The 23,131-nt window shown below is 41.7% G+C and overlaps 1 protein-coding gene across 1 annotated transcript; it reads left to right on the plus strand.

The window, feature by feature from the left end:
• Nucleotides 1–10,395: 10,395 nt before the first annotated feature.
• LOC146578380 (uncharacterized) lies at nt 10,396–23,093 on the plus strand. The gene is made up of 8 exons (XM_085258990.1): nt 10,396–10,608; nt 17,945–18,298; nt 18,662–18,994; nt 19,081–19,179; nt 19,413–19,742; nt 21,904–22,230; nt 22,344–22,664; nt 22,765–23,093. Exons 1-8 carry the CDS (start codon nt 10,572–10,574, stop codon nt 22,854–22,856), a joined length of 1,893 nt encoding a protein of 630 aa, XP_085115116.1. The 5' UTR covers nt 10,396–10,571; the 3' UTR covers nt 22,857–23,093.
• Nucleotides 23,094–23,131: the final 38 nt, after the last annotated feature.

Raw genomic sequence — 23,131 nt, forward strand, 5'->3', positions numbered from 1 at the left:
TCTGTGTGTTCTTTGATTATTGATCAGTGATGTCAGAGTGGAGTCAGTGTGATGTTGTTGTTGTGTGTTTGAGACTTTTAGTGTCCATGAAGGTCTCTGCTGCCGTAGATCCTCTGAACTGTGACAGAGGTCTCACTCTGGAGGAAACTCTCAGCACTTTCCAGCAGCTCCTCCATCATGGAGGACGTTCCCTCACTGTAACAGGTGGAGGAGAGAGGAGAGGAAGCACAGGTGGATCCTCTGAGGAAGACATTATTCTGTTAAATGAGAGGAAACAAAGATATGATTGCTTCGTCTCAGTCCAATCGATCTGTTTTCATGTGTACCTCAGTGTGATTGTTTATGTTTATCTTTTGTATATTGTACAGAGTCGTGTGATCTGCCCCGGCATGACAAATGTAAATAATTTTATTGTAATGAGGCAGGTGTAGTTCTCTTATATTTATATTAATCTGTTCAGTGAACAGAATAAAAATGCCCTCTTTGATCTACTGTGGTTCTTCTTCTGTGGTGTTTCTGATGGAGCAGCTGCTCCTGATGTTTGAGGATGAGACCAGAGTTCCTACAGCTTCAGGTCAGAGAGACTGAAGCTCTCCAAGTGCTTTCTAATCGGAGATAAAGTATTTGAATTTCAGGAACAGGGCCATTCCTCCAATCAAGCATCTTCCAGTTCCTTTCTATATATAATCCCCCAGTTCTACAAGCGGTTCATTCTCATCTTCATGCCCGTCCACCCTTCCTTTTTTCACTTCTTTAACTTTCTCCCTTACAATTAGTAATTGGGAATCTTCAGGGGCGAGGCCTTCCCCAATCCACAGCTCACTTCATGTTTAAGCCATTCACCTTCATGTATTAAAATAATATCAAACCTAAAATGAGGACGTGGGCCCACTGAGTGAAAGTTTTTATCTGGCCAGCTTCAGTAAGAAATACAGATTATTCAAACAAACGTTATTAACCCGATCAAAAAACAGGGAATGTACTTAATGACTTCATACAGACATTTCATGTAGACTGAGCTCAGTTTTTAAATTTTTTTTTAAACTCTCAGAGTATCAGAGCCCACCACAGCTAAAACAATCAGTCTCACACATCTAAACTCAAATTTACTGGAATAACAATTATAATCCACGAGCTAAACAGTTTGTAAATATAACGTATAAAGAAATAAATAAAGTCAAATTTCTCATCTACTGACATGCTTTTCTTATAATTCGGCAGGTTGTTCCAAAAGTTAGACTATAATTACATATTTTTCATCAATATTTAAAATCCTGACCTGTACCTGTTGGTTAGATCTGCTGTAAGTAATATAAGTTTTTCACGTTTAGTTTAAATGTGATACAGTCATTTAAAAAGTAAGGAAAGTTCAGGCACATAGAGCTAAAATAAAAATCATCATCGCTCTTTACATCCAACCTCAGTAGGTGGGGTTATCACCGTGGAGACAGACGGGCCATCTTTCTTGTCAAGTTCAACCCTCTCAAGGCAGGTGTTGCCGATTTGCAACAGTTAAAAACTAACAACCTGATTACCTCACATACATATTTTATGAGGTTATTTTACTCAGAAGTACCACTGCAGGACTTGGTTGTGCATCAGCAACAAAAAGTTTAATTTGAGCCTGAGAGGGTTAAAGTGATATCTGATGTTTTCAATGTCACTGTGAGTAGGAGAGCTTAGAGCACAGTATCTTGTATGTTTTCCTGTGACTGACAGTACAGTCACGCAGTATATATACCAGCAGTACTAAGATTAGAAACAATTACCAGATGTCTCCAGCAGAGGGAGCGTGGAGCTGTTAAACTACCACATAGTTTCCTCTCTTCAGTCGTTACATATGAGCTGAGGAACATTTGTGTCTGAGCAGCTTTCATAGTAAAATGTTCATGTTTATGGTAACAAACATGTGCTCACATGTTAGAATGAAGGTAAACACTCCCACAGATTTCTGTACTGTCCATGCTGAAGGACATATCCTGGTCAAGAATGAGCCCAAGAATCCTCACAGTGTTACTGGAGCCAGGTTGGATACCACATCTATTATATTTGCAGGGACAAGTACAAGAATTTACTCAATTTATCTGAATTTCGAAGAAGAAGATTAGAGGTCATCCAACTCTTTAAGTCTTTAATACAGTAATTTAACTAGTTTGCGTGTATTATCTGACTTCTGTTTTTTTCATTTTATTTTAACAGGGCAAAACCTATACAGGACATGACACACAACAAGAACAAGCTGAAACAGACGGGGCAAAAGACAGATAGTGAGTGGGGTGTTGGGATGTAAGTCAGGTCAAATGAGATGGGATCCTAGATGTATGTCATTTATTATTTAACGATTTAATTTTAAACAAAAATAAAACATCTAAATCAATATTTATGCATTTCAGAAAAGCAGAATTAAACTTTCAATAAAAACCTCATTTCATTAAACCATTTTTGCATTCTGCATTCAAAAATTGATTTTCAAAATTGTTTTTAAAAAACAACAGAAAGAAATCAATAGATACAAAAATTAAGATTTATTACTGACATGTAGAATGGTGATTCCACTCATTTGAAACCCATTTTACCTCCTGTTAGCTCACAGGTTAGCTATGATATTAGATAATGAATTAGCTTTGGGATTAACTATTTGATTTGCTATCTATTTTTTAAATCCCTGTCACGGATGAACGCTGTGTGTGGACAGGAGAGAAAGGCCCAAATGTACTCTAGGATACACAATATAAACTCAAAAACCTCAGCTTTATTCCTGACACAATCAAAGAGAAAACTAAACTGTGGAACACTAGAAACAATATGACAGTGTGACACGACACAGAGCAAAGAAAACACAGGGTTTAAATACACACAAGAGTATTCAGGGAATGGGAGATAGGAGGGAAACACAGCTAATGAGACAAGGGAAGCAAAACCAGACACACTGCACACAGGACAGGGACTATCAAAATAAAACCTGAAACAATTCACAAGGACAAGTACTTGAGGCTGAGAAACCGACTGAAGGAATGTTACACATGGTACACAAGGAAAATACAGTAACCCAAACTGGAAGCAAGAACACATATAACATTCAGAAAACCAAAACCACGAATGACCAATAAGCGAACACAAAACACTGGGTCAGACGTAGGACCATGACAACCCCAAAGCAATCCAAATTAACCACATGCTGCTTTTGATGTGAGGAGCTCTGATTGGTTGGACAGACACAGGCTGGCTGCCACTGCTGCTTGTGCTCATAGCTGTGCCCAGAAGAGTGTGATCTTGTACAAAGGCCGTTCAGCCTCAAGATTTACACTCTGACCAGCACGGATATGTGAAGACTGAAGCTGAAGCTGTCCACCATAACTGATGGAAGACTGATGAATGTATTACGCCCCAGCAGTACAAGCTATCTACCATTTTTAGTAAGCTAATGTGCTCTTCGCAAATAAAGCTTAAAACACCTCAGACTATTAGAACTAAGGCTGGGTTTGAAAAATTGATTTCAGTTTGAATAGAGTGATGTCGATTGTTTAAATCCTGAATTGAGTTTTAAATATAAACCTATTTTGCCAGAAACACCAGAATCTTAGGTTAAAGCTGATGAAACAATTTCAACAACCACTGAACAGCAAAAACAACAACAGGATTAAAGAGCAGGTAAACAGAAAAATATCGCAAAACTCTTAGCTGTGTCTCTAATCAAACCTGTATAACTTGCTTCACATCAACAGCATCAGGTAATGTTCATGGTTTTCTTCTGTTTTAGTTCTGCAGTATATTTTTAAGGTTATCGGCTGTAAAAAGTCAGTCCAGGACAATTTCCTTCATGTTTTTCTGTTTTATCCTCAGCTACTTTGACATAAAGACAATGTTTACACCTCTGATGAAGTCTCACAAGTGTCAGCTTTGTTTTTATACGCAGATATAAAAATATGGATATGTACAGATAAATGAGCAGAATTATACTATTTCTGACTGAGTCGAGTTGTGGATTGAATTGAATTGGTACTTTGTGAATCAGAATGGAATCAGTTATAGAAATCAGTGACGATATCAGCCCTAATTAGAACCAGCACTGAGGCCTATGACATTTATACAGTGTCAGAGCAAACTGCAACCTACAGCCTTTAAACTAGCAATTAAAATGCTGACAGTAAACACATCAGTCCAGATGTTACCACATTACTTTGTGAGTTAAAAGAACTGAGACAGGCTGATTAAAATAACAGCTGTCTCAGTTCTCTCATTCCTTATATTCAGTGTTGGGACTAACGCGTTATTAAGTAACGTGTTACAGTAACTACGTTATTATTGTGGTAACGAGCACGGTAACTAGTTATTATGCCAAAACCAGGAACGCGTTAGTCGTTACTGGGATTTAGATAGGCTCGTTATTCGTTACTTCGTGTGGTGGCTATCGCGGAGCTTCCACAGATTCAATAACATTAGCGAGTGGTGGAGGCCAGCAGGTGGATGAAGGAAAAGGGACGCAAGAGGAAAAGAGACCCGAAGCGGCCGCTGGTCCGAGTGTCAGGTGAACTGAACTTCAGGTAAGAAGTTATGACCTGCAGTCTATCTGAGTCACATATAAATCAAGTTTAGTTGGAGTTTATTTTCGTTGTGCTGACTTTTTCGTACTGCGTGCTAGCTAGCATGACGGAGTTTCTACACAGCTGGGTGGTGCTATGTTACTGATAGTGAACTTTATTTTGTTCATACAGGTAATTATTAGAGTTGCCAACCGTCCCGTAAAAAACGGAATCGTCTCATTCAGAGAAAATATTACGCGTTTCGTATTGAGGTGAAAAGGAACAGTTTGTCCCGTAATTCAGATAGAATGGAAAAGACACAAAGCTGGAGTTATTCTGTGTTTACGCTGCACAGCTGCCTCTTCTTCTCTCACCCTCCCTCTCCTGTTTCTACTTCAATCATGAAAACTGATCAATGATCAGCTGATCGGCTCTCTTGTTTGTTTATCGCCCACTTTGTGCCAGAAAGAGGAAACCAGCGGATGTCGCGCTAAACAACAGCAGCACGTTTAAGCTTGATCAGCTGTTGTTAGAATTTATTTAATATTAATTTCTAGTATCAGCTGATGTTTGCTGGAGCCACAGCTGTAAACCTGCTGGTCATGATGGTTTGGATATGTGGTGAGAGGGAAACATGAAGATGAAACCAGGAGATGTTCTTACTGAATCATCAGAGCTGTGATGGAGAAACAGGTTTACCTTTTAGGTGACATGAATGAGTTGAAGGGAAGTTATGAACTGTTTCTGAGAGACAAATAACACCAGGATCCCTTTTTAGGTAGCTGACAGCTGGTAACTGTGCAGGTGCGGATCTAGCAAAGTGTTGCCAGGGGTCTACGTGGCATAAAAATCCCAAATTACTGCTGGCTTTCGTTAACATAAACCCAGCTAGCACAACAAAATGGCTTTTCTCAGACGGTTCAGTTGGACAGGTGCATCTTGGGTGAAATACTTTCTTATTCTCATTTAAAATGTCTCACTTTTAAAAGAATAATTATCTGAGTCTTGCAACAAACAATTGATAGATTAATGCATATATACCATCAGAACAGTGTGCATCACTGTCACAACAGTGTTTGTTTTCATTCAAAGGCTTTATGATTTTTCCTATAATGGTGGGCCGGTCTCTAGTCAAAATGCCCGGGATGATTTTTTTGTCCCAGTCCAGCCCTGTATGCAGCTCATCTGCAGTCTGGTGTTACCTACATCTTCCTATTCAGAAGGCAGAATTTCCGAGTTCTGAGTACAATCGAAAGCACCACGACTGCAGTTTTTGTGTTGGATGTAAAAAGCAGGCTAGGATAGAATCAGGCGTGGGATTTCTCTTGAGGAAATGTGCACATTATTTTTTCCTTTCTATTGGCAGGTGGCACAGTGCACTTGTGGCAAGTAAGCAAGAAGACTGGAAAACTTGCTGGGTATCCAGGTACGAAAGCAACACATTATCAAGAGAATTCTGAGTAAAACCAAAGTTACTTTCCCTAGTAACTAGTTACTCTGAAAGTAACGAGTAACTTGAAGTAACTGAGTTACTTTTGCCAGAAGTAACTAGTAATGTAACTAAGTTACTAATTTAAAGTAACTTACCCAACACTGCTTATATTATCTCCAGTCTTAGCAGAGGGCAGCGATCACTTAGATTTCTCAATCTAAACAGTGAATGCATTTAAAGCATGAACTGCACACCTAGCCATCAAAAGTTTGGTAAAGTAGCATGAATACTGTAAAGTTTTATCTGAGACCATGAATCGTGTTTGATGATATTACACTCTGACTGTTCTTCTCCTTCATTTTTCAATTAGGTTTAATCAAATGTGGCAACTTTGTCTTGTGCTGTAAGATGAACCCACTGTCTTCATGAGCACACCTTTTTAAAAACACATCCTGTTCAAAGGTGATTTGTACACGGTCAAACTAATAGGAGAAATAAAAATACGAACACATAACGAGTTTGGATGTTGGCAGATCTGTAATTGGTTATGAGAACAAACACTGATGAAAGGGGTCAGTTTCACTTCTATTGAAAGAACTTTCGCTTTCCCTCAGCTTTGGTGAGCATTTAAGCATTAAACTACTCTCCTTAAAAAGTCGATTGAATTTAACGGTTTTCAAACATTTCATCACTCATCTGTGAGACTGAAGAAGTCACTTGGATGAAACAATTTTCCAAGGAAACATCCAGTGGAGCTAAGCTTTTGGGCATATCCTTGCCTATAATTTATCCATCAAGAGATTTTTTTTATGTATACATTGTTTTTCAGTTATTGTTCATCTTGTTTTTCTTATTATCTCCTATTTTCAGTCTTAGCAGCACCTCTCAGAGTAAACCACTGTAAACTTTCTGCCATTCATCAGACAACAACATCATTGAGCCATGTGGTATTCTTAGGAGATTAAGACCAAAAAGTGACACAAAAATGAAGACACAAATTAAATGCCGAATTAAAATCTACAACATGTTTAGGAAGACTTAAAAAAATAGTGATTGACTGCAACAAACCTTAATAACTTTTATTTATTAGTATTTGTTCTCAAGTTTAAAAATGATACACATGTAAAGCTATGTCAAAGGTTAGCTATGGTATAATTAGATGTGTATGTATACTCCATATATCTTCAGTATTATATGAATCATATGATGAAAAAACACTTACCTCACGTCTTTTCTTATCACAAAACCGATGAATCATCCACTGCCCTTTAGTGGCTGCTAGCCGCGTCCTTAGCATGTTTTATTTCCTGCCACTTCCCGCTGGTCTATCACATTATTGTCTCCCCAGAAACACTCCCCTTGAAATTTTCTTTTTTCCTATATTCATTGTGTTTTGTGTGTTTTTGCACAGTTTTTCTATTTGGTGGTGTTTTCCTAAGTTGCAGTCCATTTGGCCTCTCAGGGCCACCCTACTGCTGAAGAAAGAGTCGTTTTAGTTTTTTGAGAGAAAAACTGAATTATAACGTTTACATAATTATTAAAACACCTGACCTTTAATCTTTTGGGTGTGATGCAGCAAGCTTTTCACACCTGGGTTGGGACATTTTATTTGATTCTTCTTTCCAAACATTCTCAAACATTTGTCAGGTTGGTTGGAGACTGTTGGTGGTCCTCTTCAGGTTTCTGCAGACATGTTCAAAATTTACTTTGTGCCATGCGTTGATGCTTTTCTCCAATGTAGAGGTAGAGCACTCCTCTCTGCACTCCACATTTGTGTTCCAGAGGGATTCAATAGGTAGTGATAGGTAGGTAATTACAGTGGCTTGCAAAAGTATTCGGCCCCCTTGAACTTTTCCACATTTTGTCACATTACAGCCACAAACATGAATCATTTTTATTGGAATTCCACGTGAAAGACCAACACAAAGTGGTGAACACGTGAGAAGTGGAACGGAAATCATACATGATTCCAAACATTTTTTACAAATAACTGCAAAGTGGGGTGTGCGTAATTATTCAGCCCCCTTTGGTCTGAGTGCAGTCAGTTGCCCATAGACATTGCCTGATGAGTGCTAATGACTAAATAGAGTGCACCTGTGTGTAATCTAATGTCAGTACAAATACAGCTGCTCTGTGACGGCCTCAGAGGTTGTCTAAGAGAATACTGGGAGCAACAACACCATGAAGTCCGAAGAACACACCAGACAGGTCAGGGATAAAGTTATTGAGAAATTTAAAGCAGGCTTAGGCTACAAAAAGATTTCCCAAGCCTTGAACATCCCACGGAGCACTGTTCAAGCCATCATTCAGAAATGGAAGGAGTACGGCACAACTGTAAACCTACCAAGACAAGGCCGTCCACCTAAACTCACAGGCCGAACCAGGAGAGCGCTGATCAGAAATGCAGCCAAGAGGCCCATGGTGACTCTGGACGAGCTGCAGAGATCTACAGCTCAGGTGGGGGAATCTGTCCATAGGACAACTATTAGTCGTGCACTGCACAAAGTTGGCCTTTATGGAAGAGTGGCAAGAAGAAAGCCCTTGTTAACAGAAAACCATAAGAAGTCCAGTTTGCAGTTTGCCACAAGCCATGTGGGGGACACAGCAAACATGTGGAAGAAGGTGCTCTGGTCAGATGAGACCAAAATGGAACTTTTTGGCCAAAATGCAAAATGCTATGTGTGGCGGAAAACTAACACTGCACATCACTCTGAACACACCACCCCCACTGTCAGATATGGTGGTGGCAGCATCATGCTCTGGGGGTGCTTCTCTTCAGCAGGGACAGGAAGCTGGTCAGAGTTGATGGGAAGATGGATGGAGCCAAATACAGGGCAATCTTGGAAGAAAACCTCTTGGAGTCTGCAAAAGACTTGAGACTGGGGTGGAGGTTCACCTTCCAGCAGGACAACGACCCTAAACATAAAGCCAGGGCAACAATGGAATGGTTTAAAACAAAACATATCCATGTGTTAGACTGGCCCAGTCAAAGTCCAGATCTAAATCCAATCGAGAATCTGTGGCAAGATCTGAAAACTGCTGATCACAAACGCTGTCCATCTAATCTGACTGAGCTGGAGCTGTTTTGCAAAGAACTGGCAAGAATTTCAGTCTCTAGATGTGCAAAGCTGGTAGAGACAGACCCTAAAAGACTGGCAGCGGTAATTGCAGCAAAAGCTGGTTCTACAAAGTATTGACTCAGGGGGCTGAATAATTACACACACCCCACTTTTCAGTTATTTATTTGTAAAAAATGTTTGGAATCATGTCTGATTTTCGTTCCACTTCTCACGTGTGCACCACTTTGTGTTGGTCTTTCACGTGGAATTCCAATAAAAATGATTCATATTTGTGGCTGTAATGTGACAAAATGTGGAAAAGTTCAGGGCTGAATACTTTTGCAAGCCACTGTATTTGTGCACACTTCCATCCAGCCTTAATGTGCACAGCACAGTCCAGAAATGGCAAACTATTATTTGTTGTATCTTCCTTGGTAAACGTTATGTTTCTATCCACCGAGTTGATGTGAGCAGTGAAGGATTCTACTTTTTGGGTTTGGATTTTGATACAGGTATCTCTGGAACACAAACTCGGGATAATCAGGACCCCACAGAGTGGGCTCATAGGTTGCTACTGCTACTTGAAGCAAAGAGTTTTTTTTGTTTTTTTTAAATTCTATCATGGGGGACTGGCAAATCCAATAACAACTGCTTTTCCGCTCATCTTTCATCCAGCCATGTTTCAAAAAATCCTTGGAGCACAACAAGTTATACTAGCCTGGGGCTAGATTAGAATATAGATTAATTTTTATCTGATTTGATAAATGATGGTTAAATTCATTCCCATGGATTATTGTGTTTACCAATGAATAGAGAATGTAGTTAAGGTAATTACTTCTTATGACTCAGAGGTTTCTTAAAGTGTGCAGAGAAATCACTGATTACAATAAACATAAAGAAAAAGCTGTCAGGGTATTTCAGCCTTTCACATATTTTACTCTTAAGTTTCCATCCGTGTTTGTTTACTTTTCAGATTTAGTGTGTACAGCCAGACATAATGGCAGACTGCCAAAACTGACTACTACTCATAGTTTTACACCTATTGATCCACTGTCAGCCACACCCACAACTTCCTAATCCCTGTAGCTTTGTCAGCGGATCACGTCTTGTCCTGTGTCTGTATGAGCTTCGTGCCTTCTTTCAGTGAAATTGTAAAGGTTTGTGGAGTGCTGTAATGAATGCTGTAGTGGAAGAAGTTCTTTGTTCATGTTGTTTTTTACTACAAATAATGAATAGAAGATGCAAACAAAAAGAGTGAGAGGGGCAGGAAAAGTTGAAGGTGGGGCTTTGTGTGTGTTAGGCTGAGGCTACAGCAGTCACCTCCAACCAGAGCACTTGGGTGCGAAAACTATGACGTCCTCCTCTTCCCTCAGAAGTGATCTGTGGCCGGCCGGACTTCATTCCACAGATGTGCTTTAACAAAGTGTGAAGCTGAACTCTGAGCTGTGACAGTGAAGCAGTGTGAGAGTGTCAGTAGATGATCAGCAGAGGAAAGTGAAGCTGCTGTGAGCTGATGTCCTGAAGGGCTTTTAAAGAGTCTCTGAGTTTGACAGGAACATGAAGATGTTTGTGGTGTTTGTGATCCTCCTGCACGGTAAGTACACCTTCCTCTCTCTGCTCTCATCATCAGCTTTTCTTTCATCTCTCTCTCTTTAATGTGTTGAAGTGCAGCAGGAGGAGATTTCCATCAAACACTGGATTCTGGTTCACATCAAACTAACAATCCAAAGCCGCTAAATCTGAAGTTGTGTTACAATCACTTGCTCTGTGTGTGTGTGTTTTTTTGTTTTTTGGGGTTTTTTTTGCACTGTCCTATGAATGAATCAGATTCCTGGAAGGGTCCAAACTATTGGTTTGTTTAGCTTAAGTTTTGTATTTTCACTACAACTTGTGGAAGTTTCATTAACTATATATTTCAGCTACAATTTCCATTTTGTATCATGTTTCTGTTTAGCTCTTTGTTCATTAATTGTAGTTCTTTCACATGTTTGGTTACAGTGTTGTACTGTGCAGTTCAACAGAATCTATTCTCTTTGATAGCACTGATCAAGCTGTTTTTACTTCAATGCCTTTTTTTAACTCTTCACACATTAGCATTAACCAGCTTTGTGAGTCATTTCTAATCTGCCTATGTCTGTGTACAAATGTTTGAACATATGGCAGATAAACTGTATGCGTGTACGGTCCCTCATTTATCGAGGAAGTTAAGTTCCAAAAATAACCTGCGATAAGTGAAATCCGTAAAGTAGACAACTTTATTTTTTACAATTATTATAGATGTTTTAAGCCTGTAAAACCCCTCACTATATCCATTATGGACTTTTATCAAAGAGGCATGAACATTTTAGCACTTTTATCTCTTGTTTAAATGCTTTCAAAGTTCAAACCTTTGTAGAAAACTGAGTAGAGTATTATAGAATGAAACCTAAGGCGCCCTTAGGTGCCTTTGGCGGTATAAAACGTTTCGCTGGATGCATTCTGTACTGTACAGGAGACACAGAACGAGATTGATTGACAATGGTCTACAGCCATTCACGACGCAGACACAATGCGCTGTAAAAAAAAAAAAAAAAAAAAAAAAATGCAAAATTGCACAAAAACAATCAGCAAAACAGCGAGGCCACAAAAGGTGAACCATATTATAGCGAGGGACCACTGTATTAGAAACAATAAGGCACTGATAAGAATCATCTGGAGCAGACGTAGAATTAACACTTTATTACAGTCTCTGTGCACATGGGCAGCTGGAGACCTGATGGTTCAAGTGTGGATCCTGTTATACTTCTAAAATTTGAGATGTAAATTCTCTGTGGACATCCGTGTGTTCACCATGTGATGAAGAGATTTATATGAGGTCTGAGTGGACCTGAGAGGCAGGTATGTATACACAGATATAGACATGCACAATCACACATGCGTACCAGCATATCTGTATGTGGTGATGTAATCCTTTAATTCAGACTCCATGATTACAAAAGAGAAGGAAAGGTTCTGATGGGATTCTTGAAAATGTAGAGAGTGAAAACGAAGGGAGCGAAAGAAGAAAAAGGCCTACAGAAGTCTTATGGGTAGCTAGAGGTGGTAAAGTAAATCGATTTTGGTTTGGTTTAGGTAGCCTAACCTGGTGACTACTCTCGATTTTTATCTTTAGTATTTTTCTTGAACCACTGAGCCCTGAGTTGTTCCGAGCCCTTATCGGAGGAGACCAGTCCAGAGCATGACTGCCATGAAAAAAAAACAGCCCCCTGCCTGGACCCTGGGGAGGGGCTTCTTTTTATGACTTCCAACAAGATTAGTATGAATTTAGTGTTGTAAGCAGAGCTTATTGATGTGAGAACCTCTTGGGATTGACCACTCACACGGACTGAGATATCCCAAAATACTACTTGGAGCTAAAAAAACAAATATATATAAATAAATAAATAAATAAACAAAATAATAATAATACTACATTTTCCTACCCGTCTCATGTATATATATATATATATATGTATATATATATATATATATATGTATATATATATATACGTATATATATATATATATATATATATATATGTATATATATATATATATATATATGTATATATATATATGTATATATGACAAAGAGGTGACAACAGTGGCGCCGAGTATGGCAGCCTCGTCGCGAGCTCCCCCAAGCAACGGCTTTCTTCTGTGTTTAATTTTACTTTTCCTTTATTTTTTCACGAGCAGCACTTGTCTCCTTGTGTACGACCGACAAACCTTACTGGACATAAAAGACGGTCTTTCTTATAACTTTCCGGAGTTCAAGTTTTGCAACACGGACGCTCCGTTTGCAGACCCCCCATTCATCTCACCTGAGACGCCTTTGTTCTCTGGCCCTGGAGGCCGCAAACGCCGACGCAGAGGGAGAAGATCTGGCGTTCTGGTTCGACTGAGACGGCGCACTTACAGACCACCGTTACCCAGTTTATTACTGGCTAATACGCAGTCTCTGGAGAACAAGCTGTGCGAGCTTCGGGCACGGATCTCATTCCAGCGAGGGATGCGGGACTGCTGCGTGATCTGCCTCACAGAAACCTGGCTATCGGACAAAGTACCGGACTCCGCAATACAACTGCCGGGGTTCTCTGTGCACCGCGCGGACAGGTCACAGGATCTTACTGGGAAAAGCAGAGGCGGTGGTGTGTGCTTCATGATCAACAACAGCTGGTGTGATTATGCGAACGAGCACCCGGTCAAATCCTTCTGCTCACCGGACCTGGAGTACCTGATGATTAAGTGCCGGCCATTCTGGCTACCGAGGGAATTTACAGCAGTGATTATTACGGCTGTTTACATTCCCCCACAAGCCGACACTGACCGTGCACTCAGGGAACTGTACAGCGCGATCAGCAGCGAGGAAACCGTACACCCAGAGGCAGCGTTTATCACAGCCGGAGACTTTAATAAGGGAAACCTGAAGAAAGTCTCACCAAAACTCCATCAACACATCCTTTTTAACACACGTGGAAACCGGCTACTCGACCACTGTTACACCTCTTTCCGGGATGCGTACAAAGCCCTCCCCCGCGCCCCATTCGGCCAATCAGATCACTGCTCCATCCTGCTCCTGCCCGCCTACAGGCAGAAGCTGAAACAGGAAGCTCCAACCCGGAGGGCGGTGCACTGTTGGATGGACCAATCGGAGTCTGCGCTGCGGGACTGTTTTGATCACGCGGACTGGGAAATGTTTCACGTGGCCGCCAGAGACATTGATGAATACACAGACTCAGTCTGTGGATTTATCAGGAAATGCGTGGAAGATGTCGTCCCATCCAGAACAGTCAAATCCTTCCCAAATCAAAAACCCTGGATTAACGGAGATGTTCGCGCGGCACTGGCGGCACGGAACACCGCCTTTGCCTCCGCGAACACATCGGACTACAAACACGCACATTACCAACTCCGGAAGACGATCAAAGCAGCCAAACGTGAGTACAGGGACAGGGTGGAGCAACAGTTTGACAACCCTCGGAGTATGTGGCAGGGACTAAACACGATCACAGACTTTAGAGGGAAAACCAGCACACCGCAGACCACGGCCTCTCTGTGTGAGGATCTAAACGTATTCTACGCTAGATTCGACACAGCGAACACCATGAGACCGGACAGTGTGCGCACCGCGGATGACGTCAGTGCGCACACTGTGTCTGAGGAGGATGTGCGGAAGTGCTTCAGGAAGGTGAACGCACGCAAAGCTACTGGTCCGGACGGGATTCCCGGCCGCGTCCTCAGGTCATGCGCGGCTCAGCTGGCTGGAGTGTTCACGCACATCTTCAACCTTTCCCTCTCCCTGTCTGTAGTCCCAGCCTGCTTCAAAATGGCCACCATCGTCCCTGTACCCAAATCCTCCACCATCTCCTCATTGAACGACTGGCGACCTGTAGCCCTGACCCCCATCGTGAGCAAATGCTTCGAGAAGCTGGTCAGGGACTTCATCTGCTCTGCACTACCCGACTCACTGGACCCTCTACAGTTTGCATACCGCCACAACAGGTCCACTGATGATGCCATAGCCCTGACACTACACACTGCCCTGTCACACCTGGAGAAGAGAGACACGTATGTGAGGATGCTGTTTGTAGATTACAGCTCAGCATTCAATACCATCGTTCCCTCGAAGCTGGACAGGAAACTGCAGGATCTAGGACTGAGCAGCTCCCTCTGCAGCTGGATCCTTAGCTTCCTGTCTGACAGACGCCAGGTGGTCAGACTGGGCAGCATCACCTCATCCCCCATCACACTGAACACTGGTGCTCCACAGGGGTGTGTACTGAGCCCTCTCCTATACTCACTCTACACCTACGACTGCACAGCCACTAACAACTCCAACATCATTGTGAAGTTTGGGGACGACACTACAGTGGTGGGTCTTATCACCAACGGTGATGAGACGGCTTACAGGGAGGAGGTCAGCGCCCTGACCCACTGGTGTCAAGACAACCATCTCACCCTCAACGTCGCAAAGACAAAGGAGTTGATAGTGGACTTCCGGAGGTGCAGAGAAGTACACACCCCCATCACCATCAACGGCGCTGCGGTGGAGAGAGTGAGCAGCTTCCGGTTCCTTGGCGTACACCTGGCTGAGGATCTTACGTGGTCAGTACACACAAACAAAACAGTGAAGAAGGCGCAGCAGCGCCTCTTCTTTCTCAGGAGACTGAAAAGATTCGGCATGAGCCCCCGCATCCTCAGGACCTTCTATCACTGTGCCATTGAGAGCATCCTCACTGGATGCATCACCACCTGGTTTGGCAACAGCACCGCCTACAACTGCAAAGCTCTCCAGCGAGTAGTGCGGTGCTCTGAACGGATAATTGGAGGTGAGCTTCCCTCCCTCCAAGACATCTACAGGAAGCGCTGCCTGAGGAAAGCGGGGAGGATCATCAAGGACTCCAGTCACCCCAGCCATAAACTGTTCAGACTGCTTCCATCAGGAAGGAGGTTCTGCAGCATCCGGTCCCGTACCAGCAGACTGAGAGACAGCTTCTTCCATCAGGCCATCAGACTGCTGAACACGTCATAGACACCTCAGCTTCACTACTGGAACTTCAACATTATGCACTCCACACTGTATATAAATGCCACTTGTTTTGCACATATTCAACTCTGTATATTTTATATATTTTATTATTATTATTATTATTATTATTTTATTTTATTTTTTTACTATTTAATTTGTAAAAATGTGTATACACACACACACACACACACACACACACACACACACACACGTAGGAAAATATTTAGTATACACATCCAGAAATGCATACACTATTATATATTGTACATATATTTATTAGTTTCAGGTTGGCCATTCTTGTATTTTGCTCGTTTGTGTTGTTGTGTTTGCACATCTCTGTTGCTTGTGGGGCTCGCACACAAGAATTTCACTCGCATGTGCTGTGCCAGTGTGCCTGCACATGCGATGTGACAATAAAAAGTGATTTGATTTGATATATATATATATATGTATATGTATGTATATATATATATATATATATATATATATATATATATATATATATATATATATATATATATATACATATACATATATATATATATATATATATATATGTGTGTGTGTGTGTGTGTGTGTGTATATATGTGTGTATATATATATATGGTAGTTGGTTCCATCCAACTACCAACCACCTCAGTAGCACATGGAAACTCCAGTCAGGCATCATAGCGGCTAAGACGAACAGGTGCACAGGTTGGTCAGCCTGGTCTTGCAGTCTTGGCTGACTACTCTGTCTTCCAGTAGCTGGTGTTTTGCGCCTCTGGTATTCTTACCAATTCCTTTCTGTGTGACACTCATAAATTGAGTCGTGTGCCGCCTGGATTGACTATAAGAAGGTCTATGGCGCAATGCCCCACACATGGATCCTGGAAATCAACACAAAATCAACAGGATCCTAAGAGCCTCCATCAGGAACTCAATGGGGATGTGGCGCACAACACTAGAGGCCAACTTCAAGCCCATAGCACAAGTCACCATCAAGTGAGGGATCTACCGAGAAGATGCTCTGTCCCCACTGCTATTCTGCAAAGGCCTGAACCCCCTCAATGCGATCATTGACATGACTGGCTGTAGAGTATGTTTAGTCTTCAGTTTGTTCAGCTATCTGTGTTTGTTTTACGTTTCAGATATAATGTGTGCAGTCAGACATCGTGGCAGACTGCCAAAGATGACTTCTTAGAAAAGGGGAGACCATTGTGTGTCCTCATAGTTTTACACCTGTTGGTCAACTTTCTGTCAGCCTCACCTAGAACCTTCAAATAGTTTTGTCAGCTGATCACGCCCTGTCCTGTGATTGGCTGAGCTTCAGGCCCTTTCTATGTAGGGATTAGTTTGTAAGAAAGAGTCAGTTTGTTTTACTGATGTTTGTAGTTGTACTGCGAGTGTTGGGAGGTTCAACTACATATTTCAGCTATACTTAATACCTCTGTAACCCTTTACACATTAGCTTTACCAACTGTATCAGCCATTTCTAACCGACATACGTCTGTGTCGAAAAGTTTAAACATATGCAGCATAAAGTGTTTTTGTGTATTAGAAACAAAAAGGCTCTGATAAGCAGTTTTGGGCAAGTTATTTAAAAAAAACAATTAGTGAAGTTAGTTCTTCAAAAAAGTAACTGAGCTAGTAACTGAGTTACAATATTATAAAAATAAGTAATAAATAAATATTAGGAAAAGTAACTATTGTGTTACTTTAAAATAACGTTTAATCCTATGGCGTATAGGGCATAATTGGCCGTTTTTGACTACTTTTGATTTTACCTCTACATTTCATCTTTTAAAACTTGAAAAACTTAAAAACTCTTACCTTGTTTGGTATCATTCTTATCAGCACAACCTTTATGGCACAGACACACAGCTCTCGCTCTCACTCATCTGTACTGAGTTTCAGAAGCAGGGGCGATTCTAGGATCAGAGCTTTGGGGGTGCTGAGCATCCAGAGAGCTGCCCAGCCAGGCAAGTAGGGCTGCACGATTTTGCATAAAATGAGAATCACGATTTTTTTTGCACTTATTAACTGCACATCAACTTCATAACAGTTGAGACTGAACATAAAAACAATAAATAAACATAAAAACAACAAATGTCTCACATTTTGTCGTTGCCGCAAAATGTTGTACTGCTTGAAATTCCGTCTCCACCGTTGCTCGACGCTGCGTGTATAGAGCAGGTAGTGCAACAATAGAAAAATAGTTGCGGGACGGCACTGTGTAGCGTTTGTCTAGGGTGTTGATCAGGGCTGTGTGCCCTGTAGTAGCTAGAATAGGCTCTGGACAAGGATCAGAGAATGCATGAAGTTAAACTTGGTTATTTTTTAACTCTGAGTCAAACCTACAACAGGAACTTGATTTGTGTTTGTGTTTCTGTCCTTCCAGTTTCCCAGCATGCTCTGGCTGTGGTGGTGGTGGATGTGAATGAGGGGGAAAGGTCTGTCCTGCTCTCCTGTCTGTACTCAGATTCTATACTTGAGAAAAATTCAACAGTGATGTGGACTCGCAGTGACCTTGATCCCAAATCTGTACACCAACGACGAGAAGAAGGAGACGATCTTACAGGACAAAACCAGCGTTACAGCAGACGCACATCAATGAATCGTTACGCTTTGATCATTAAAGACTTCAGCCTCACTCTGAGGAAACCCACAAAGACTGACAGCGGCAACTACACCTGCTCCATCAGTGCTGGAGGGAAAGAACGGAGACTCAGAGACATCCAGCTGCAGGTCAAAGGTCAGTAACAAACTCAACACCTGCTGTAATTACAGGTCATAAGTCAGTACTGCAGGGAAAGGTTAAAGATTAAACGAACGCAAAACAAGTACAAACGTTTGTGGAAACAGCAAAACATGAGAAACAAAGCAGATAAAATGTGTTCTTAGTTCTATAACTTCTGAAAGACATGAGCTCTGTTTCATGTAGGTTCTACTGCTTGTGTGCAGATGTGTTTGTGTTTAGCTCAGAGAGGTTCAGCACACTCACGTCTGTACATATATCATACATGCATTAAAAGTTTATGCATGGCCCAACACAAAACCTTTAGCGGTATTTTGCTTCCGCTTCTACAGTTTATGTTTTGGTTTCTTGTCCTCTCAGACCAGCAGGTGGAGGTGAAGGTGAGGGAAGGGTCAGAGTCTGTCATCCTGCCCTGCAACACAAAACCCGACCTGCCTAAGGACACCACAGTAGAGTGGACTCGCTCTGACCTCGGACTCATCACAGTCCATGAGTATTCTAACAGAAATGATGACCTTATAACTCAGGACGAAGTTTACAGAGACCGAACGATGATGAGTGAAGACCTGCTGAGAACTGGAGACCTCAGTCTGACCCTGAAACACCCCAAAGTGAAAGACACGGGACGATACATCTGCACCATCTACAGGGACAAAGACATCCTGACACAGAAAGTAGTGCTGCAGGTCAAAAGTAGGTGCTGGAGATAAAGGTCAAAGGTCAATACTGTAGACACAGGTCAGAGATTAGAAGTCATTTTGTTTTATGTTTCCCCACAGAACCATTTCCATCCTGGGTCAAAGATCTTCTGGTTCTCCTGTTTGTCTTTGTGATTTTTGGAGGTCTTTTATATTATTTACGTCACTATTACATGTCAGGTAAGTGTCTTTCCTACTACACTACCCATAATACCAGTGGTTAACAGGCGGCCTCTGGTGGCCTCTTGACTGTGTTCAGACCAGACACATGAGATCGTGAGATCAAAGAACGAGTCAGGAACAAACTGAGACACAATCTGATTGAGACTAGAAGGCAAGAAGGGCGCAGGGAGGTCATGTGACCATCACAGCTGGTGCTGATGTCATCGTGTTGTGCTTTGTTGTCCTCTCAGATTACCAAGTGGAGGTGGATTCAGGGGTGGCGTCTGTCAAGCTGCCCTGCAAAACTATATTTAAATTCCTAAAACACACTAAAGTGGAGTGGAGGGACAGAAACAACAGGAAGGTCCATGTGTATCAGAACGGCTCTGACCAGCCTGAAAAACAGCACCGGTTTTACAGAAACCGAACAGAGATGAAGAGCACATCTCTGCTGAAACCTGGAGACCTCAGTCTGACCCTGACATATCCCACGGATGACGACAACTTCACCTACACCTGTACCATCTACAGCAGGAAAGGAAACATACTGACAAGGAAAAATGTGCACCTCCATGTCAGAGGTCAGTGCTGCTTATACAGGTCAAAGGTTTTGACACACTAGACTAGACACACTGACATGAGACAAAGACCAAAGTAAAACAGGAAACACACCAACTGAACTCTAGACATGAAAACTGAGGAGACAGAAAATAGAGTCCTAAAAAGCAGGACAGAAAGGCACAAAGAAAGCACAAAACATAGTTTTTACTTTGTTTCTCCCCGAATCCCACACAGTGCTCACGTCTGTGGCATGAATTGTGACAACCCCAACTCCAAATCTGTACAGTGGCTTCTCTCAGTTCCCAATACCTAGTGAGAAAACACATGAATTAAACTGCCAAGCAACACACACACAAAGTTCTCACTAACAAACCCATTGTGAACTCAATGATCCAGCACCGACTGAAGCTCAGCCACTCGCTTAAGTAGAGAGGCAACTGATGAAGGCAATCAGCTGGCTTCAGAGCAGGAACTCTCCTCAGCCTGATGATTCTTGTAATTCTTTCTTCCGGATACACACACTCATGTCCAAACACCTATACACATAAACAGGGACAAGGCTGTGCAGAGATTTTTAGATGGGCGGGTGCTCAAAGTTCAAAAGGGGCACAGAGAAAAGGCCGAATAACAACAACCCGCATTCATCAACAATCTAATATGGAATCACATCATACTATATCACTGTCATCAGGTGGGGACAAGGCAAAGCAAACATATTCCATGTTTACCTGATGGGTACAATGTTGCTCTTGTGGGGTTTCTGCTGCTCCTGCTGTGATAGTGCTGGAGGGCAGGGCTGTGCTGATCCGAGACTGTAGACATTAAATGCAAAGATTGGTGAAGGTGCTTGGAACCATAAGGAAACAAAATAAACTCGGCTCTGCCTGTGACTCAGTTTGCCTCTCTTACTCTTTCATCTCCTCATCTCATCTATCACTCTCCACTCGATGTCCATCTGACAACAAGGCACAGTTTGCTATTGCATTAATCTATTATTTAATTATCCACACTTCACAAATCTTGCACCTAATCCATAACAAAGTAATGATAGACAATGTTCTAGAACTATTCTTACGAAGCATTTATAGACCGTGTTATATCATAAATAATAATTTTTAAAAATCTATACACATAAAACAAACACTAATATAATCTGTTTCTTAATGTGTTTTCTTTAACATACAGTGTGTCTTTTTTAATATCATAATAATACATAATTATGCTGATATGCATATCATCATATTGCATATGCAAGTCCCTCAGAAAGGCAGGAAAAGCCCTGTAACTTACTTTAAAACGAAATATGTTCCCTAAAACCGTGGACAGAACTACAGACCCATGACAGTTGTCTTTTTTCATGTAATTTGAACAAGCCTCTTAAAAAGTCGGTGATCACAGTCGGCCTCTCTCGGTTTTTATTACCACTGTTCATTTTAAAGCTCAGTTTTTAAAACCTTACGATGTAACTACAGCCCAGCCCATGCAGCAGTATAATAATGACTAATAATATATTGGAGTGGGCCTGATACTCATGTCCCAGGACAGGCCCATGACAGTGCTGCCATCAAATTGCCTTTCTTTGCTTTGACTCTGTCTCCAACAAGAGGTGAAGCAGATGTTCTTACATTAATGGAATCACTAATAGAACAGATCACCTGAAAACGAGTAATGAATTTGCTGAAACAGATGTCTTTATTAATGAATTGTACTGACTAGTCTGTATTTCTCTCAGCTGAGCTGTTTCTGAAAGAAAAACTCGTTCATGTCACAGAACAGACGTCTTTATGACATAATGTATCTGGCATGCAGAGAATCATGTTCATTTAGATGTTGCTGACATTTAAAATTCAGTTTTGCTTTTATTTTGAAACATTTTTATTTTATTTCAATATTTTTTTAGTCTGAATAAATCAAACTTGCTTGATAGGACAGCTCTCAGGTAACAAGATGGCAAAAAAGTCTTTGACTCTGAAATAAAACAGCAGAGTTCTTTAAGACAGAGCTCTGCTGCTGATTAGACAGAAACCAAATAAGACACCGTTTCTGTTCAGTTGAACATGTTTCAGACTGGAACCAGTCAAACTTGATTTCATTGAAAAGATGCCATTTTCTCCATTCAGACAAAACATGTTCAGAGCTGCTTCTGCTGCACAGCTCATGTTGTGTTTTGACTCCTCTCAGTCCCCCAGGTGGAGGTGGATTCAGGGGAGGCATCTGTCCTGCTGCCCTGCAAAACTACTATAAACCTGCCTAAAGATGCTAAAGTGAAGTGGATGACCAGATTCAACAGGAAGGTCCACGTGTATGAGAACGGATCTGGCCAGCTTGAAGATCAGGACAACCATTACAGAGACCGAACACAGATGAATAAAGACCTGCTGAAAACTAGAGACCTCAGTCTGACCCTGAAATACCCCACAGACTGGGACGCAGACATCTACACCTGCACCGTCTGCAACAGAGAGGGGGAAAAAATCCTGATGAAACAAGTGGAGCTGAAAGTCAGAGGTCAGTGCTGCTGCTGGGTGTGAGCTGCAGAAGAAGAAGAGATGATGAGATCTTCATGAACACAAATCTTATTTTGTGCTTTAGACTGTTTATGAAATTTGTTGTCCTCTCAGTCTGTCAGGTGGAGGTGGAGGAGGGGGCGGAGTCTGTAGAGCTACCTTTCAAAACCACAAAAGAGCTGCCTGCAGATGCTAAGGTGGTGTGGTGGAACAATGATGACAGGAAGGTCCACGTGTATAAGAACGGCTCTGATCAGCCTGGAGAACAGCACCAGCTTTACAGAGACCGAACAAAGATGAAGAGAAGATCTCTGCTGAAGCCTGGAGACCTCAGTCTGACCCTGAAACAGCCCACAGAGAGAGACAGTGGGAGGTACAGCTGTAGAGTCTACGGGGAGATCAAGAGATACAAAAGAGTGCTGCTCAGAGTCAAAGGTTTGTGTGTGTGTGTGTGTGTGTGTGTGAGTGTGAGTGTGTGTGTGTGTGTGTGTGTGTGTCTTACTGTGTGTGTGACTGTCTTGTGTCTCCTCTGCAGGGAGAGTTCAGGTCCAGGATCAAACAGGGGACATCAGGAACAGAAGCAGCTCCATTGATCTGACTCCTCTGATGGCTGATCAATCAGTTTGATCTGTGTGTTTGTGCATTTTCTACCTTAAATGTCCTGTATATTGACTGTTACCTGTAATGTCACTTTCTGACCAACAGCTGGCGCTCTTACAAATACCAGATCTGATTTGACTGCAGTTATATCAGAGGACATTTGGCCTCAGTCAGATGTGACTTGTGTCCAGTCACATCTGTCAGTGACCTGTAACACTGATGAATCGCTAATGAATTGATACACATTACGTATTAAGCAGAATATTGGGCTATTATTAATCTGAAGATTTAAGAACTGCTGC

This window comes from Mchenga conophoros, linkage group LG3, assembly GCF_057382185.1.
Source record: "Mchenga conophoros isolate Kocher_MC1m ecotype Shallow Benthic linkage group LG3, M_conophoros_male_GT1.1, whole genome shotgun sequence".
In the NCBI taxonomy this organism is placed as follows: Eukaryota; Metazoa; Chordata; class Actinopteri; order Cichliformes; family Cichlidae; genus Mchenga; species Mchenga conophoros.

Excerpts from the sequence above, each read along its gene's own strand:
- LOC146578380 (XM_085258990.1), top strand. The coding sequence starts at position 10,572 with ATGAAGATGTTTGTGGTGTTTGTGATCCTCCTGCACG. Across the intron at positions 18,995-19,080 it reads AGTAGTGCTGCAGGTCAAAA|AACCATTTCCATCCTGGGTC; the intron begins GTAGGTGCTGGA and ends GTTTCCCCACAG. Across the intron at positions 22,231-22,343 it reads AGTGGAGCTGAAAGTCAGAG|TCTGTCAGGTGGAGGTGGAG; the intron begins GTCAGTGCTGCT and ends TTGTCCTCTCAG.